The sequence below is a fragment of the Rhinoraja longicauda genome, chromosome 2 (genome assembly GCF_053455715.1).
Source record: "Rhinoraja longicauda isolate Sanriku21f chromosome 2, sRhiLon1.1, whole genome shotgun sequence".
In the NCBI taxonomy this organism is placed as follows: domain Eukaryota; kingdom Metazoa; phylum Chordata; class Chondrichthyes; order Rajiformes; family Arhynchobatidae; genus Rhinoraja; species Rhinoraja longicauda.
Genome location: NC_135954.1, coordinates 12448613 through 12467392, shown reverse-complemented (window position 1 = coordinate 12467392; position 18780 = coordinate 12448613). Strand labels below are relative to the sequence as shown.

Genomic DNA, 18780 nt, shown 5'->3' with positions numbered 1-18780 from the left:
CGCTCAAGGTCCAGTGCTGGGACCCGTTATTTACAATATATATAAACGATTTAGACAAAAGAATTAAATGTAACATCTCCAAGTTTGCAGATGACACAACGTTGGGTGGCAATCTGAGTTGCAAGGAGGATCCTATGAGGCTGCAGGATGACTTTGATAGGTTGGGTGAGTGGACAGATGCATGGCAGATGCAGTATGTGGATGAGTTATCCACTTTGGTGGCAAGAACAAGGCAGATTATTATCTGGATGGTGTCAGATTAGGAAAAGGGGAGGTGCAACGAGACCTGGATGTGCTTGCACATCAGCTACTGAAAGTAAGTATGCAGGTACAATAGGCAGTGAGGAAAGGAAATGGCTTGTTGGCCTTCATAGCAAGGATTTGAGTATAGTAGCAAAGAGATCCTTCTGCATTTGTACAGGGCCCTGCTGAGACCGCACCTGGAGTATTGTGTGCAGTTTTGGTTTCCTAATTTGAGGAAGGACATTCTTGCTATTGAGGGAGTGCAGCATAGGTTCACCAGGTTAATTCCCAGAATGGCAGGACTGACATATGATTAAAGAATGGATCGCCTGGGCTTAGATTCACTGGAACTTAGAAAGATAAGAGGGGATCTCATAGAAACATATAAAATTCTTAAGGGATTGGACAAGCTAGATGTAGGAAAATGTTCCCAATGTTGGGGGAAGTCAAGAACCAGAGGTCACAGTTTAAGAATAAGGAGTAGGCCATGTAGGACTGAGATGAGGAAAAACTTTTTCATTCAGAGAGTTGTGAATCTGTGGAATTCTCTGCCACATAGGGCAATGGAGGCCAATTGACTGGATGTATTCAAGAGACCATTCCCTCCGTAACTCCCTGGTCCACTCGTCAATCGTGGCGGCGCCTAACGGCAGCGGCTGACTAGCAGTCTGTCCGTCTTTTTTTTCCCTTTTTTTGTTGTGTGTCGGTGTTGGGATGGTTTTTATATATATTTTTTTGGTTGTGTATGTGTGGGAGGGGGTGGTGGTGTGGGTGGGTGGGTGTGGGGGGGGGGAACTTTTCTCTTCATCACGGCGCGGGGTGCGGCTCGGCTGCGGGGCCTAACATCGACCGCTGCGGTTCGGCCGCTGGACTTTACATCACCCGGTGCGGCTTGGCCGCTGGACTTTACATCCCGGTGCGGCTTGGCCGCTGGACTTTACATCCCGGTGCGGCTTGGCCGCTGGACTTAACAGTGCCCGGTGCAGCTCGGCTGCGGGGCTTAACATCGCCCGGTGCAGCTCGGCTGCGGGGCTTTTCATCGCTGGTGCGGCTCGGCTGCGGACTTGACATCGCCCGGTGCGGCTCGACCACGGAACTTAGCTGCGCAAGGCTTGGTCGCGGGCCTTTCATCACCCGGTTCGGCCGCGAGACGTTTCAGCGCCCGGTGCGGGGACTGTGCGGGTCGGTCGGGGACGAGCTGTCTGTCCGTGGGCGTGGGGAAGAGAGTGGAAGTTTTGTTGCCTCCATCACAGTGAGGGGGTGTTTGGAGTCACTGTGATGGACGTTTGTGTTGGGGTTATGTGTCTTGTGTTCTTTTTTTTTTTTCTATGACTGCTATGTAGTTTCGTTCGGTACTTCGGTACCGAACGACAAATAAAGCTGTTATACCTGTAAAAAAGAGTTAGATTTAGCTCTTAGGGTTAACGGAATCAAGTGATATGGGGAGATAGCAACAGGGTGCTGATTCTGGATGATCAGCCATGATCATATTGAATGGCGGTGGTGGCTCAAAGTGCTGAATGGGCCACTCCTGCACCTGTTTTCTATGTTTCTATACACCTCTATAAGACCACCCCTTTCTCCTGAGCTCCAAGGAATGTTAGCTGTGTTTCTGGAGCTTTCGGAATACGATTTCTCATTCTCCACCATCCTAAACGAAGTTTTATCCGCATTTTAATTTCACCATCTTTAATGTTTTACCAGTTTGATTAATGTTTGACTTTGATTTGTGACATTTAGAAACAAGCACTTTGAATGCCGTCAAATTTTGATGACCAGTTGGGTCACATGACTCCATATATGGGACCTAAAATTGCTCACATTGTCAGTGAGGGTCAGTGATTTTTACTGACCTTATCAGAAGGATTTATGTTGCTAAGTGTTTAGTATCAAACTACAATGCCAACTTTTTAACCTGGCACTAACAACATAATTGTCACAGTAGAATAAGGGAGTCCTTTATCTATATACTAAAACTCTCAGTTGTTATCTTGTTTGTGACTGAACTTCAGCCAAAACGGTACACAATAGCTCAACAATTTTAGGCCCACCTTACTCACCAGTCACTTTAGTGATAATGCAAGTAGTTTTATTGAAATCGGTCTTATATATTTAAAGTTATTCACATTTTAAAGTGTAAAAGAGGGAGAGGGGAGGAGGGAGGGGCTGCACCAATGCAGGAGAGGTTTGGGCCCGAACGGGTCCACTTGGTCTAGTTTACTTTAATTATGAATAAAGTAAATTAACTGAAGCAATTTTGCTTGTTGTGTGGAGTAATAAAGAAAAGTTCAGCAAAAGCAGGCATTTCATTCTTTTGATCATATTGTTTTCACAAACATACATGGATTCTATACACCAGTTGTGGATAGTGAGGAAGATTGTCGAACAGATTCAGCAGGATACAGATCAAAAATATGAGCAGGAAAATGGCAGGTGGAGTTTCAACCTGGACAAGTGTGTGGTGTTACACTTCAGGAGATAAAATATTAGAGGAAAGGGCACAGTAAATAGCAGGATCCGTAGGAGGCGAGATCTTGGGGTGCAAGACTATAGACCTGTAGCGTAGCAGTGTACATGACCTATAGCAGTGTACATGACAGAAACATGAACACACAGAATGTGCAGATTGGCCTAACCACGCAATATTGCCGATGTTAGAAGGATGAGGGGGGATCTTATTGAAACATAAGATAATTAGGGGGATTGGACACATTAGAGGCAGGAAACATGTTCCCAATGTTGGGGGAGTCCAGAACAAGGGGCCACAGTTTAAGAATAAGGGGTAGGCCATTTAGAACGGAGATGAGGAAGAACTTTTTCAGTCAGAGTGGTGAAGGTGTGGAATTCTCTGCCTCAGAAGGCAGTGGAGGCCAGTTCGTTGGATGCTTTCAAGAGAGAGCTGGATAGAGCTCTTAAGGATAGCGGAGTGAGGGGGTATGGGGAGAAGGCAGGAACGGGGTCTGATTGAGAGTGATCAGCCATGATCGCATTGAATGGCGGTGCTGGCTCGAAGGGCTGAATGGCCTACTCCTGCACCTATTGTCTATTGTTCTCCTCCACTGCTACAGGCCATGTCCAATCTGCAAGCTCAGCCTCTAGTGGCAGCGCCCGATCGAATAGAACCTCAGATGGCTGCAAGGACTCGTACCCCACTACACCAACACCTCGACTGGCAAACACAACACCCCTCGCCCTGCAAGGATACCTCTCGGCCTCTTTGCCCTGGTTTTCATTGCGCCTGTACCTCATCGTACTTGTGCGTATGACAATAAACTGGATTTGACCTGGGATCTCCAGGAGAGGGCAGCAAGAAACTTCAGCATTTAAATGGCCCCAAAATTTAACGCAAGAATCCAGATACAGCAGAAACAAAAAATAATTCTCCTCATGCAATATTTCCAAACACATGTGGAATTCAGAAAAACCCTTGATGATAAATCCTTAAGAGAACATAAGTATACACAACAAATAATGAATTTAAAAACAGCAGCTATGATCCCGGTCTGTAAATTTGCTGATCTCTACACCACCATTTACATCCCGATTAGCACTGGAGAGCAAGACGCAAAGGATGTTAAATTATCAGCTTCACTGGATAGGTGGTAGAATATATTACCGCTACCATGTACAAGCGACTCCCCCTCCCCATTTGTGCGCAAGTCATTTTGGTCACAGAATTTTCTACCCAAAAATCTCTTACTAAATAAAATCTGTACTGTATTTCTTTCTTTTGCATCAGCTGATGCACTAGATGGTATGATTTGTCCTGATAAGTCAAGGTTTTCCCACTGTATCCCGTGACAATAAACAAAGGAAAATATATGTTGTTCATGCAAATATTTGGATACTTACAAATGTTTGGCAGCAACATAGTTCTTTTCCTCTACTTCTCACATTCAGCATCCTCACTGGTGTCATCTTTCAACCACAATTTACTACCTTGGAATAAGGTCTTTACTTAGTGTTCCAGCAGTATTTTTGCTCCAGATTAACAGATCTGTGGCGATTTATTAGTGACAGCTGGTGTCTGCTTAAGCGACTGGTTTTGGAAACTTAAGGCACCTCAGATTAACTACCAGTTGCAGTATTATTATGACTATTGAGTAAAAAACCATGCTGTATATTTAACCAATATTTGGCAGCAACATATATCTTTTCCTCACTCACTGGTGTTTCAATCGTCATTTACTACTTTGGAACCAGTGCTACCTGATCAAACAATGGCGCAAGAAACAGAATCCTGGACTCTTAATATCTTCAAGGCTGTGGCAGCTTGCAATACAAGGACTCTGGGTCAAATTTGTAGATTAATAGCTACTGGTTTGGCAGCATACCTAGCAATTGGCAGAAAAGCGGACAAAAACATTGCAGCTAAAGACCAGGCAGACAGAGGACAAGATGTACCCATTGACAAATTATACAGGAACTTGGTTTAACACAAACACCAAGGGATTCTGCTGGTCCAACAGTATATCTAGTTCAGTTAAACTCCATGGACACCAAGATCTAGTCATGACTGATGTTACATTATTACTTCAATGAAATGATTTGCTAAAGTTTGCACAAACCAAAATATTACTACTCAATTCTGTTAGTCCATATTAAGCTAAATTGGGAAACTATTCTCTTGACTCAGATAATTTGTTACTAGTCATATAGTAGATGAACATTCAAAAATGCGGACAAAATGAACTGCAGATACCGGTTTACAAAGTGCTGGAGAAACTAAGATCAGGCATCTCTGGCAGACATGAATAAATGAAGTTTCAGGTGAAGACCCTCCTTCAGACACAACACAAAATGTCACTTATCCATGACCTCTAGTTACATCTTCACCCACTGAGTTACTCCAGCAGTGTTCAGAGCAAGACTCCAACATCTGCAGTTCCTTGTGTTGCCATCCCCTCCTTGGTATTGGTTTAGTGCCATGCGTATCAAGGCAGGAAAAAAACTTGTTTGCATGTAATCCAATCAAACCAGACACACGCAGACTGAAGATCCAATCCAAAGGAGCACCTATCCATAACCTCCAGAAATACCGCTGAGTTACTCCAGCACTTTGGGTTTTTTTATTATTCAAAATGCAGTGTGTATTTGTGATCCAAAACAGTCATTCACTATACCAAAGTCTGATCAAATTAGACAATTATTCATAAATTGTTCTTAAACCATATTGAAGCGAGAAATCAAAACACCGTTTCAGGGAAAAAGGGAGGAAACGCAAGTTTATATTATTGCAATTAAATAGTCATAACATTTAAGAATTCCAGTTTGATTTCAGTGTGAAGACTATTTAACACTTGCATTTTACCAAATTAAAAGTTAAGAGTCACTTAATAGCACTAAAACTTAAAATTAACTGAATGTTGCCAGAGTAGACAGTTATACAAGGCAAAAAGAAATTTCAATCTGAACCAGAATTTCATTACATATGCATGGTAAATCAATCAATCACATTCTGCAAACTTTAATGGTATATATCTGAATGCTTTTATTTAGATTGCACCATGGGTACAAGCTATTCTCACCTAAAGGACAGGTGCTATTTTAATCCTGCCAGTCATTCGACCAACTGTGGCCTTGTGTACACAAATCTATTGCACCCCAAAAGTCTTTTGCCCAATAAACAGCCATGCCTTCAATGCTTTAAGCCATCTTGGCCTTTTAAAAAGAGGAAAGTAAACCAATGTGAAGAAAATACAGAACATTGATATTTTTAATGCGATTTAATATCAAATTACACAAAGCCTCAGAACAGAACTGATGAGGCAAAGCTGGAAGAACCCAAATTGGAAAACTGACATTAAGTTACACTGGTGAGTTGCAAATACATAATGGAACTGAACCTAGAGTGAAGAGTATTAATGAGACAGAATGTTCTGCTCATCTTCAGTTAGGTTGCTTCCCTAAATATCAAGGCAGCTAAAGCATTCAAGGGCAATTGATGATTCACACTCCCCATGTACTGAGTTTGCACCCATGATCTTAAGCTTCTACCAACTGAATGAGGCAGAAAAAAGCCAAAAGTCACTCTCAGTGAGTGGTAACTAAACCATTTGAAACACTGATCTTTCAAAACTGACTGAAAGAATGCCCAATTTTATATTGCAAATTAAATACTAGCATCTGTCGACTGCTTTTTACTTATTTCACCATTACAGACTTTTCTGCCTCTATCTTAACCTGCCTACTCAAATTCACTCCTCCTTTTCAGACTGTTAACAATCGACACAAATGTCACATAAATCCCTCCCTATAAGATTTATAAAATCAATTCACTTTCAGAAATAATGCCAATTATATGCAGCACATTAGACATGGTTCACTATTTACATATTTGAAAACAAGCATCCCCTTAACTGCTTAAAAATCTTGGGACACAAGAACAATGCTTTTTGGAAAGTGATAAATGACTTGCAGGCTGCCAATTAGGAAATTTACTACCAAATACCAAAGGCAAAATAAAAAGAACTTTACAAAAGTTATTTATTATAGTGTACATACTAAAATGTCAACTAAAAGCACGTTCTTAAATATACAACCTTCTTGGAATGCATTTACATACCAAAGTCAGATTTAATAACCCTGTCTATCACATACAGCAATTACATTGTTACAGAGGTAACATACATGTAATCAACTCACAACAAAATTCCCCACACGATTACAGGTACATGAAATGACAAGGATGGCAGTTCTTACAACTGGCATTGTTCATTGCAGCATCACTGGAGCTGTTCTCCAGAACTACAAGGAGAATTAAATCTCTCTCCCATTTGGTGTCAGCAGCTTAAGTGTCAAGTAAATGATTGTGCCTAATCTTCCTCAGTGTCAGAACATTCATCAGATTCATCCTCCAAACCCTGTGCTGTCAGCTTGGACTCTGCTTCCTCAGCTTCCTGGTGCAAATTGAGCTTCAACTCTTCAGCACTGTGTTCTTCTTCACCTTCTTGTTCAGACTCCAGCCCAGATTCATCAGCACTCTGTCCTGTCAGTTTCTATTTAGAAAAGATAGAAAATATTGCAACATAAAATGGTTTCTGGTGCCGTTCAGGAGAGTGTAAACTAGTGCGGCAAGGGAGGGAACAGAAGGCAAAGGTTGGCAGGTGGAGTGATTGAGATGGTAGAGGTCAAGCAAGTCTGATGGAAAAATCAGGCAGTGCTAGGATAATGCCTACAACAGGACTATAGTTTTTTTTAAAGCAAGGAGAATAAGTACAGTAGACGAGCCTGAATGAGAACATGAAGCTGTGACATTATAGCAAGTATAGAAATTTAGTTAAGGGGCAGGACCTGCCAGTTAAAATTCCAGGGTATGGATGGTTCAGATGTGAATTATGTCACAGCTACATGACGACATCTTTGAGGGCCCATATAGCAATCTACAAGTATCACTCGGGTATAAGGTGCATCATTATTGCCCCCCCCCCCCCCGGAATAGTCAGCCAGAACTAGGGGAACACATGTAGGCAGATCATGGAAAGATAAATCTTATTGTCAAAGGTATCACAAAATGCTGGAGTAACTCAGCAGGTCAGGCAGCATCTCGGGAGAGAAGGAATGGGTGACGTTTCGGGTCGAGACCCTTCTTCAGACACATCTTACTGTCATAGCTTATTTTAACTTTCCAGATATTGAAACCCTTTACTGCCAGGAGAGTAAGTGGGACAGGATTTACATGGTGCATCCAGGAAAGTTTTTCAAAGCAATATGTACATAGGCCAACTAGGAATGAGCCTGTGCCATTGGGTGGAACAAAGTGATCAAAGTTTCAGTAGGGGATCATTTTGCAACCATAATTCAAGTTTTACGGTAGTTATGGATATAGATGAGATTGGCTCTAAATTTGGGGGAGAGTGGGGAAGGCCAATTATAAGTGTTAGGCAGAAAGTGGGGAAAGTGGATTAGGAACAACTGTTTGAGGGTAAATCCACATCTGGCATGGAGGAGGAATCCTAAATGCCAGTTCATTAGAGTTCAGGTCTAGCATATTCCAGGGGATAATAGACATAACAGCTTCAGGAATGTTCAATGCCAAGAATTATTGCTTGATCAAAACATATGCAATGTTCAGGAAGCTGAAATCAGATAAAGTCTTTGAGGAATATAAAATCAGGTAAGAAACAAGAAAATGGAACCAAAGGGGATTATCAATGTTCTTGGCAAGTAGGATTGAGGAGAAATACAATGCATTTTATATATACATTAGGAGCAAGAGAATAGGTCCAAGAGCAAGGGTGGGTCCACTCAAGGACAACAGTAGGGAGATTTTGAATGGAGCCAGAGGAACTGGACGAGGTCTTCAATGAGTACTTTGTATCAGGATTCACCAAGGACAAGGATAATCATATCATATCATAAATATACAGCCGGAAACAGGCCTTTTCGGCCCTCCAAGTCCGTGCCGCCCAGCGATCCCCGCACATTAACACTATCCTACACCCACTAGGGACAATTTTTACATTTACCCAGCCAATTAACCTACATACCTGTACGTCTTTGGAGTGTGGGAGGAAACCGAAGATCTCGGAGAAAACCCACACAGGTCACGGGGAGAACGTACAAACTCCTTACAGTGCAGCACCCGTAGTCAGGATCGAACCTGAGTCTCCGGCGCTGCATTCGCTGTAAAGCAGCAACTCTACCGCTGCGCCACCGTGCCGCCCAAATGGTGAGATTAATTGAGGGTTATGACAATATTAAGCAGATGCTGGGTGCTGGGTGCCTTGAGAAACATTCAGGAGGACAAGGGAGATCTATCCTAAGATACCAAGGGAAGCAAGATACCACGGGAATGCTGGGAGTTGGAGATTTTAGTGTCGTTGGCAACAGACAAGGTGCCTGAATGCCGGAGAATGGACAATATTGTTCCATGAAGGACAAAAGCAACAAGACAATAAATTGTGAACTGGTGTGCCAACAAAATAGAAAATGACAGAAGATCTGGCACATGTTAAAACCCAAGTGCTTTAAATATCCGTAGCAATACACAGAATGAACATTAATGACTCACCATCTGCCCAAATTAGGAATCCACTCACCTCAATCATATCAGCCATGTACTGCACATGCTCTGCTAAATCCATTAAATCTTGGTTCTCTTTCTGCAACTTCAAAATATCTTCATCTTTAAGTTCTATTTCTTTGTGTAGCTGCAAGTTCAAAACACCCCATTTCAATCATATTGTGTGCAGGTTTGGTCTCCTAATTTGAGGAAGGACATTCTTGCTATTGAGGGAGTGCAGTGTAGGTTTACCAGGTTAATTCCTGGGATGGCAGGACTGTAATGAAAGAATGGATCGACTGGGCTTATATTCACTGGAATTTAGAAGGATGAGAGGGGATCTTATAGAAACTTAACATTCTTAAGGGATTGGACAGGCTAGATGCAGGAAAGATGTTCCCGATGTTGGGGAAGTCCAAAACCAGGGGTCACAGTTTAAGAATAAGGGGTAGCCATTTAGGTATGAGATAAGGGAAAAGGTTTTCACCCAGAGAGTGGTGAGTCTGTGGAATTCTCTGCCACAGAAGGTAGTTGAGGCCAGTTCATTGGCTATATTTAAGAGGGAGTTAGATGTGACCCTTTTTGCTAAAGGGATCAGGGGGTATGGAGAGAAGGCAGGTACAGGCTACTGAGCTGGATGATCAGCCATGATCATATTGAATGGCGGTGTAGGCTCGAAGGGCCGAATGGCCTACTCCTGCACCTATTTTCTATGTATTAAAGAGAGAGTCAGATATAGCTCTTAGGGCTAACCTAATCAAGGGATATGGGGAGAAAGCAGGAACAGGGTACTGATTTTGGATCATCAGCCATGATCGTATTGAATGGCGGTGCTGGCTCAAAGGGCCGAATGTTCTACTCCAGCATGCATTTTCTACATTTCTATGTCCAAATGTTTATACTTTGAAATGATTGATCAGATGAATCTCAATCGTACATACCCTCTCATTTTCTTGCAAAACCTGGAAAAGGGCTTTTCTCCGCTCTTCTGCCAGCTCCTTCCAGTACTGAGAACTTGGTTTTGCTGTAAATGTCAAATTGAAATGAACAAGAGTCATTGCGCAATGTAAAAAGCAAAGATGCTTGGGCAGTCAAAAGCTGTAACAAAACCAGAACACTTACATTTAACAAGTAGTTGGTAAGCTTCTTTTGTCATACTATCAATTCCCAAGTTCTCATTATTGCACTCTGTGTTATCTTGAGGAACCTGTGTGCGTGATTTTTTGCAGCTCTTTGGTTGATCGTCATTCCTGTGCTTTCGTTTAGGAGACTGCTTGTGGGACTGCAAGTACAAATAATCACCTTTATCCCACGCTTTTATTTCTTTAAAATTTTAAAAAATCACACACGTTCACTGTCTTGAAATTGCAGCAATTGACAATTTGGCACTTCTGACTGGAAAATTGGAATGCAACAAAATAGAGTTAATTGCTTCAAACTCTTTTAATGAAAGTTAAACTACCAAACACAATTACCCATTGCTAATTCGGGTTTGGGAGAAATTGCACATTGCTCACCTCATTTATCCTGCCAACAAGTTGATTTGAAGTAGCAACAGGTTGAATTACTTGTAATGTTCGTCTCAGTGACACGTTACCTGCAACTCCACTGGTGAAGCTCTAGTAGAAACAGGAAAACAAGAATTCATCAATCAGACAATTTTACAGTCAAGTCAATTTATTTGTATAGCACATTTAAAAACAACCCACGTTGACCAAAGTGCTGTACATCAGTTCAGGTACTAAGAACGAACATACAATGGCACACAAGCATAACAGCACATACATAAACAGTTCACAGCGCTCCCCTCAGAAGGCCTCAAACGCTGGGGAGTAGAAATAGGTTTTGAGCCTGGACTTAAAGGAGTCGATGGAAGGGGCAGTTCTGATGGGGAGAGGGATGCTGTTCCACAGTCTAGGAGCTGCAGTAAGCTACTGTGACCAGTAAGAAGCCAATCTACGAGTGGTGACGGCTTGACACAGGGCTTGAGCAACTGGATCAAGGTAATGATATTTTGGAAAATAAAACCCATTTAAACTTTCCTCATCTTACCAACATTACAGATCATTGAGCAGACATCAATTTCCATCAAAGTCCACTTCTAGATCCAAAGACAAATAGTCTAAAATTGCTCAACATTTAATAACTTGCAAGAAGCATTTGTATGCAACAAGGCAGCAAATACACAAACAAGGCTCCAAAATCAGCAATGACAGTCGTGCTCTTTTCAGGGACCCTCACATTAGATCCTATATGAATGGCAGTTTATGGGAAAGGAAAAGCAAAGAAAGAGCTGGGCATTCAGTCATCTTGTTTACTAAGATTCAACTTTGTTACGAAAGACTTGAGTAGGAACCGATTGAATGCAGCATTTTTAAATGAAGCATTTGTCCATGTAACAAAGACACTGGATACAACAGAAAATGCTGGAAGTGCTCAGTAGGTCAAGCAGTGCGAACTAGTTGGCATGCCTGCTTGAACTACTGAGTGCTTCCAGCATTTGAGTTTCATATTAAGTAGTTGGGGGTGGGGGTAACTGGTTGGAAAGCTGCAAGAACCATGAAAATCTCAATTGGCCGAAGGGCCTATGTCATGAAAAAGTGACTATAATTTCCAACATTTGTAGTTACATGCTCCAGCTAATTACTATTTCAGCAAAATCAAGCTATCTAAGACAAATTTTATTTGAAAAAAGCAACGAGCAATACAGGAACAGGGCAGATCAGGGCAAAATGGCAAATGGGTAGAAGGGAAGTGAGACTTTTCCCCACAAATATCAAATACCAACATCACTAGCTAGCCTAGCATATGTGCTCTACTGTGAAGATTACCAAGAACATTTTCCCACATGAACAATGCCTTCCAATTCCTTTCCAGTTCCAATCAATTATTACGATGGTAAACTTCAACACTGACACCAAAGCAATTATATAAAGCGTAGACTTCAAGTCTGCTTTTAACAGTCATCACTGCAGAATTCTAATACAATGCTTACCTTTAGTAGCTTGATTGTTTTAATAAGAAAAAAATATTACACTATTCAAGTTCAAAACCAAAAAAGGGGTTCAATCATTCCACATACGAACATGAATTCCCAATTGGAGACCAATTCTCTGAATGCATTCAAGAGAGAGCTAGACAGAGCTCTTAAGGATAGCGGAGTCAGGGGGTATGGGGAGAAGGCAGGAACGGGGTACTGATTGAGAATGATCAGCCATGATCACATTGAATGGCGGTGCTGGCTCAAAGGGCCGAATGGCCTCCTCCTGCACCTATTGTCTATTGAATTCAGCTCACTTAAGATCATAGCCATTTGAACTGTACCTTCCTATCAACCCATGGTAAACTTTTACTTCCTTTTGTATCAGGTTGGATTGCCCTTTGAACTTCTCCAAAGACACCCAACTCCAATTGCACCCCTTGTGTTTTGACTGTCATCCTAGTTTTAGATTCTCCCACAAGGACACTCTTCACATCCTCTCGGTCATATCACTGAGTTTTAGCAACCAATTTGCACACAGACTGAAGAAGGGTCTCGAGACATCACCTATTCCTTTTCTCCGGAACTGCTGTCTGACCCCTTGAGTTCCTCCAGCTCTTTGTGTCAATCTTCATAAGTTAGGGGAAGAATTAGGCCATTCAACCCATCAAGTCTACTTAACCATTCAATCACAGCTGATCTGTCTCTCCCTCCTAACCCCATTCTCTTGCCTTTTCCCCCATAACCTCTGACATCTTCAGTTTAAACCAGCATCTGCAGTTCCTTCCTACACATTTAGATGCCCATTTCTGCTTTTACCAGTCGTTTATGGATGCAAATATTGGCCTCGCCAATAACAGCCGATGAATGATTATAAACTTTGATCCAAATAAAAGACCATTGGCAGCAGTAACAATTCAAATCTTTCAAAGTACTAAATATCAAAAATAAGAATCCACCATTTAACTTATGCATGTGGTGCTTTTGTTTTAATGCGACTAATCAGCCAAATACAATCTTAATTTTAATTGTCTAGCCTAAACTAGGTTGCATACTTCAGAAGACAATAGCCCCAAAGGTTGGGGGAGGGTACCAAGCCAGTGTCCCGTCCAGGAGCACTGCTTTATCACTGCACCTGACCTAATACAAAGCTTTTATTTACCAAAGTTGGAATCTATTCATCTTGTTTAATGATTGATTAAACTTCCACCATAAAATAGAAAACAAAGGTAGATTAAAGGCATGATTAGTATTGATGTTAGCTGCATTCAAGCATTACACTACAAGCGTGGGAAAATAATTTATATTGTACTGTGTAACGTGTTGTAATAGAATTCCCACGGTAAAGTTATTTCACTACAGATTATGACTCCAGTGGTGTAGTACACACCTTACCAAGCGTGGGAAAGTGCTGCACAATAGGTTGTAGACATCATTAAAGATTAAACCACACAGATTAGCTATTTTCCTAAGGTGAACAGATGCCAAATGGTCTTTCAGCAGTTAACCCATCGCTTATAGATCAGTGCTTGAAGTACAATACTGGATGTGAATAGAAGGCCATGTTTTCAACTTTATGTACACATTATGCCAGATTGACTTTTAAAGCAGCTTAAAGTCAGCCATTTATGATAGAATCTGAACTCGTGTAGCAACATTTTAAAGTAAAACACGCTAGCATTAATTCACAGGACCCTATAGCATTACCAAAAGGAATATTTTCATTTATTCATTAAAGGCCATCCCATATTGCAAAAAATGTAACAAAACCCTTTTATGATAGCATTATTAAGCCCATAGTTACCTTTCCTGTTGGTGTGGGGTTATCAGCTTCAAATCTGTGTTTTATATTTGTAGTCATTGTTAGACCTAGGAAGGACAAAAAAGAAATCCCAAATGAAAAAATCTAATAACCAATTTAAACAGTATAAAAACTTTCCAATTAACCCTCATCTCCATACATACATTTCAAATGTTATTCCCTCAATCTCAAGGCAATGTATTTGACTTTCAGCTCCCATAACCAACCCTTTCTCTTTCCTCCATCGATCACTTTAGTTTATATTCTCACCTGGAGTTATGCTAAGCTTAATGATGTTATGATAGCTGTAAACTGCAGTCATAAATACCCATAGCTGATAGTTATGATAAACTGACTCCACTCAACCTTGAGTATAAGAAAATAACTGCAGATGCTGGTACAAATCGAAGGTATTTATTCACAAAATGCTGGAGTAACTCAGCAGGCCAGGCAGCATCTCAGGAGAGAAGGAATGGGTGACGTTTCGGATCGAGACCCTTCTTCAGACGAAGGGTCTCGACCCAAAACGTCACCCATTCCTTCTCTCTTGATTTATTCACAAAATGCTGGAGTAACTCAGCAGGTCAGGCAGCATCTCGGGAGAGAAGAAATGGGTGACGTTTCAGGTCGAGACCCTTCCTCAGACTGCCCTCCTTCTCTCCTGAGATGCTGCCTGACGTGCTGAGTTACGCCAGCATTTTGTGAATAACCCATTCATCCTTGATGCTTACAAAATCATACATCCAGATTAAACAAACGTGTCCAATTGGTCTCCCAAGTCCAAAGTTATAAAAAGATATATTCACCGTACCGCAATGGCTCGTCATGTACCGCATGGTTCTCTTTCTGGAAAAACTCATTTCCCCAAAACAACTCGAAATAAAGGTAAGCCTGCTCTTTGTAATAATTCATCAGTTTTACACCTTCAAGTCCCCAGAGAGGTAGGTCATGGTTTGTAACACCATCCTGTCAATGCTCAGATCAGCACAAAAATTGGGCTTTTGCAGTGGTCAAAAGTGCCTTGGATAATCACAAACCATTGAAATTTCAGACCTAGATCAAATCTGGCACTATTTACTTAGCTTTGCAGGGAACAAACTAGAACGACTCAAAAGCACAATTGTGACAGCGTGTTGTTTCGATTGAATAGCAGCTTTGTACCCCAGCACGATGCCAAAACATCTGATGCACTGACATGCCAGGCACAATATGTCCTCCTCGGATGGAAATCCCATTTGGCATTTCATAAACAAAGACGAAAGGAAGTAAGCAAGGTCTGAACATCCCCAAAATGGTCAAAATATTATTCAGATCTTAAAATATGTAGTCAGTTGACCAATTTAAACACATCAGGAGAAGGGTCAAGAGATGCAATTTTAACGTATCGAGGTTGGGCTGCGATAATGTTCAATGGTTCATTATTAATGGTTCGATGTAGCTCGAAATCATTTCTTACGTGACAATTTAAGAGAAAGTAAAAATGAAGTATAAACACCAAACTCTCACATAACCCTCAAACCTTTTAACCCCGGGGAAACCCCCCTCTCCCCATGGTAATCATATCCCCCCCCTCCCTCCCCTTTACCCCGGGGAATCCCCACCCCCGTTACCTGCGGGGATCATGGGGGGGGGGGGGGGGTCTTCCCGTCGCGACGACGCAGCCGAGGGCGGCTTCACCCCCGCAGGCAGCCTGACCGTGACGGGTTAGTTAGGTCGCAGGCAGCAGCCCCCAGCAGACAGACGGTGGGGGTCAGACCCGGAGTCTGGATCCTCACCACAGGCCGTCCAGGTCCGACAGAGCCCGGGAAGTCTGGCGCCTCACCGTCACCGTCACCTCCTCCGCCACCGCCGTCGTCGTCGTCCCACCCGTCAGTCCGGCGCCGCGTTTCCAGACCCGGAGCCCCGCGCGCGCGCGCTTCTCCCGGCAGTTTTCTCTTGGCGCCTTCGGCTGGAGGTTAAAATATCCCTCTGTCACGTGTCGGGGGGGGGGAGGGAGGGACTAGGGAGAGCGAACGGTATTGTGGGGCGGCAGGTTGGCGGGAAGTCCACCCGTCTGTCTCCCTCCCTCTCTCCCCTTCCCCTTCCCCTTCCTCACCAAGTACGTCCTCGCTTTCAAAAATAACCTCCCCTCCACGCTCTGCAAAACACACAAGAACGTGGTGAATGTGTTTTTGTTTTTTACCTGTATAATCTTTAGACCGCGAAAGGGTGACGGGGCAGCGAAGCGGGCGGGCGCTCGCGCGGACAATTTGAACTGAGCGGATGGCGGCGGTTCGTGGAGCATGCGCCGTGGAGCGGCCGACTGGGGGGGGAGGGGTGAGTGAAGCTAAAGACGTCAGCGGCCAATGACGTCAGCGGCAAGTGACGTCGGCGGCCAATGACGATAGGGGCCAATGGAGACAGAGAGAGGCCAATAGAGAGAAAAATAGGTGAAGCAGTAGGCCATTCAACCCTTCGAGCCAGCACCACCATTCAATATGATCACGGCTGACCATCCAAAATCAGTACCCAGTTCCGGCTTTCTCCCCATATCCCTTGATTCCCTTAGCCCCAAGAGCTAAATCTAACTCTCGAAAACATCTGGTGAATTGGCCTCCACTGCCTTCTGTGGTAGAGAATTCCACAGATTCACAATTTCACAAGGGCGGCACGGTGGCGCAGCGGTAGAGTTGCTGCCTTACAGCGAATGCTGACTACGGGTGCTGTCTGTACGGAGTTTGTACGTTCTCCCCGTGACCTGCGTGGGTTTTCTCCGAGATCTTCGGTTTCCTCCCACACTCCAAAGACGTACATGTTTCTAGGTTAATTGGCTGGGCAAATGTAAAAAAAAATTGTCACTAGTGGGTGTAGGATAGTGTTAGTGTGCGGGGATCGCTGGGCGGCACGGACCCGGTGGGCCGAAGGGCCTGTTTCTGCGCTGTATCTCTAAATCTAAAATATACCCCTTTTTCTGTGACTCCTGGTTCTGGACTCCCCCATCACCGGGAACATTTTTCCTGTTCAATTAATTTTATATGTTTCTACAAGAATCCCTCTCATCCTTCTAAATTCCAGCGCAGTCGACCCATTCTTTCATTATACATCAGTCCCGCCATCCCGGGGATTAACCTGGTGAACATACGCTTCACTCCCTCAATAGCAATAATGTCCTTGGACCTCATTGCTCCAAATCTCAAATCCTCTCGCAATAAAGGCCAACATGCCATTGGCTTTCTTCACTGCCTGCTGTACCTGCATGCTTACTTTCAGTGACTGCTGTACAAGCACACCCAGGTCTCATTACACCTCCCCTTCTCCTAATCTGACACCATTCAGATAATAATCTGCCTTCCTGTGCTTGCCACCAAAGTAGATGACCTCACATTTATCCACGTTATACTGCATCTGCCATGCTTCTGCCCACTCACTCAACCTATCCAAGTCACCCTGCAGCCTCATAGCATCCTCTTCGCAGGTCACACTGCCACCCAGCTTTGTGTCATCTGCAAACTTAAGAGTTGTTACATTTAATTCCCTCGTCTAAATTGTTAATATATATTGTATTGTAAATATATATTGTAAATAACTGGGGTCCCAGCACCAAGCCTTGCGGCACCCCACAAGTCACTGCCTGCCATTCTGAAAAGGACCCGTTAATTCCTACTCTTTGTTTCCTGTCTACCAACCAGTTCCCTATCCATGTCAATACCCTACCCCCAACACCATGTGCTCTAATTCTGCACACTAATCTCATGTGTGGGACCTTGTCAAAGGCTTTTTGAAAGTCCAGATACACCACATCCACTGGCTCTCCCTTATCCATTCTACTTGTCACATCCTCAAAAAATTCCAAAAGATCAATCAAGCATGATTTCCCATTTATAAATCCATGCTGACTTTGACCGATCCCGCCACTTCAAATGCGCTGCTATAACATCTTTAATAATCGACTCCAGCATCTTTCCCACAACCGTTGTAAGGCTAACTGGTCTATAATTTCCCATTTTCTCTCTCCCTCCTTTCTCAAGAAAGGAGGGAGAGAGAAAATGATCACCAATGCATCCACAATTTCTAGGGCCACCTCCTTGAGTACTCTTGGATGCAGATCATCAGTCCCTGGGGATTTATCTGCCTTCAGCCCCAGTAGTTTACCTGACACCATTTTCTGACTAATGTGGATTCCCTTCAGTTTGTCCCACCCACTAGATCCTCGGTCCCCTAGTATTGTTCGTGTCTTCCTTAGTAAAGACAGAACCAAAGTACTCGTTAACTGTTCTGCCATTTCCTTGTTTCCCATTATAAATTCACCTGTCTCTGACTGTGAGGGACCTACATTCGTCTTCACTATCCTTTTCCTTTTTACATACCCTATAAAAACATTTACAGTCAGTTTCTATATTCCCCGCAAGCTTTTTTTCATGCTCTTTTTTCCCCCCTCTTAATTAACCCCTTTGTCCTCCTCTGTTGAATTCTAAATTGCTACCAGTCGTCTGGTTTGCCGCTTCTTCTGGCCAATTTATATGCCTCTTCCTTGGCTTTAAAACTATCCTTGACTTCCCTCGTCAGCCACGGTTGAGCCGCATTTCCAGTTTTATTTTTCGCCAGACAGGGATGAACAATTTCTGGAGTTTATCCATGCGGTCTTTAAACCTTCACCATTGCATCTCCGCTGTCAACTCTTTAAATATAATTTGCCAGTCTATCCTAGCCAAGTCCCGTCTCATACCTTCAAAGTCTCCTTTATTCAAGTTCAGGACCATGGTCTCTGAATTA

General features: G+C 43.0%; 1 protein-coding gene across 4 annotated transcripts; it reads right to left on the bottom strand.

The window, feature by feature from the left end:
- Positions 1-5008: 5008 nt before the first annotated feature.
- gmnn (geminin DNA replication inhibitor) lies at positions 5009-16293 on the bottom strand. 4 transcript variants are annotated; one of them, XM_078427157.1, is made up of 7 exons: positions 14840-15007; positions 14032-14096; positions 10765-10866; positions 10370-10529; positions 10189-10271; positions 9285-9395; positions 5009-7241 (listed from the first exon to the last, which is right to left on the bottom strand). In XM_078427157.1, the coding sequence occupies exons 1-7, from the start codon at positions 14886-14888 to the stop codon at positions 7059-7061; spliced, it is 753 nt and encodes a 250-aa protein (XP_078283283.1). In that variant the 5' UTR covers positions 14889-15007; the 3' UTR covers positions 5009-7058. The 4 variants fall into 4 exon arrangements, with proteins under 4 accessions (XP_078283283.1, XP_078283300.1, XP_078283307.1 ...); XM_078427174.1 differs by lacking the exon at positions 14840-15007 and adding an exon at positions 16211-16293 and having other exon boundaries at positions 5010-7241; XM_078427181.1 differs by lacking the exon at positions 14840-15007 and adding an exon at positions 15804-16000 and having other exon boundaries at positions 5010-7241.
- Between the last annotated feature and the right edge of the window lie 2487 nt (positions 16294-18780).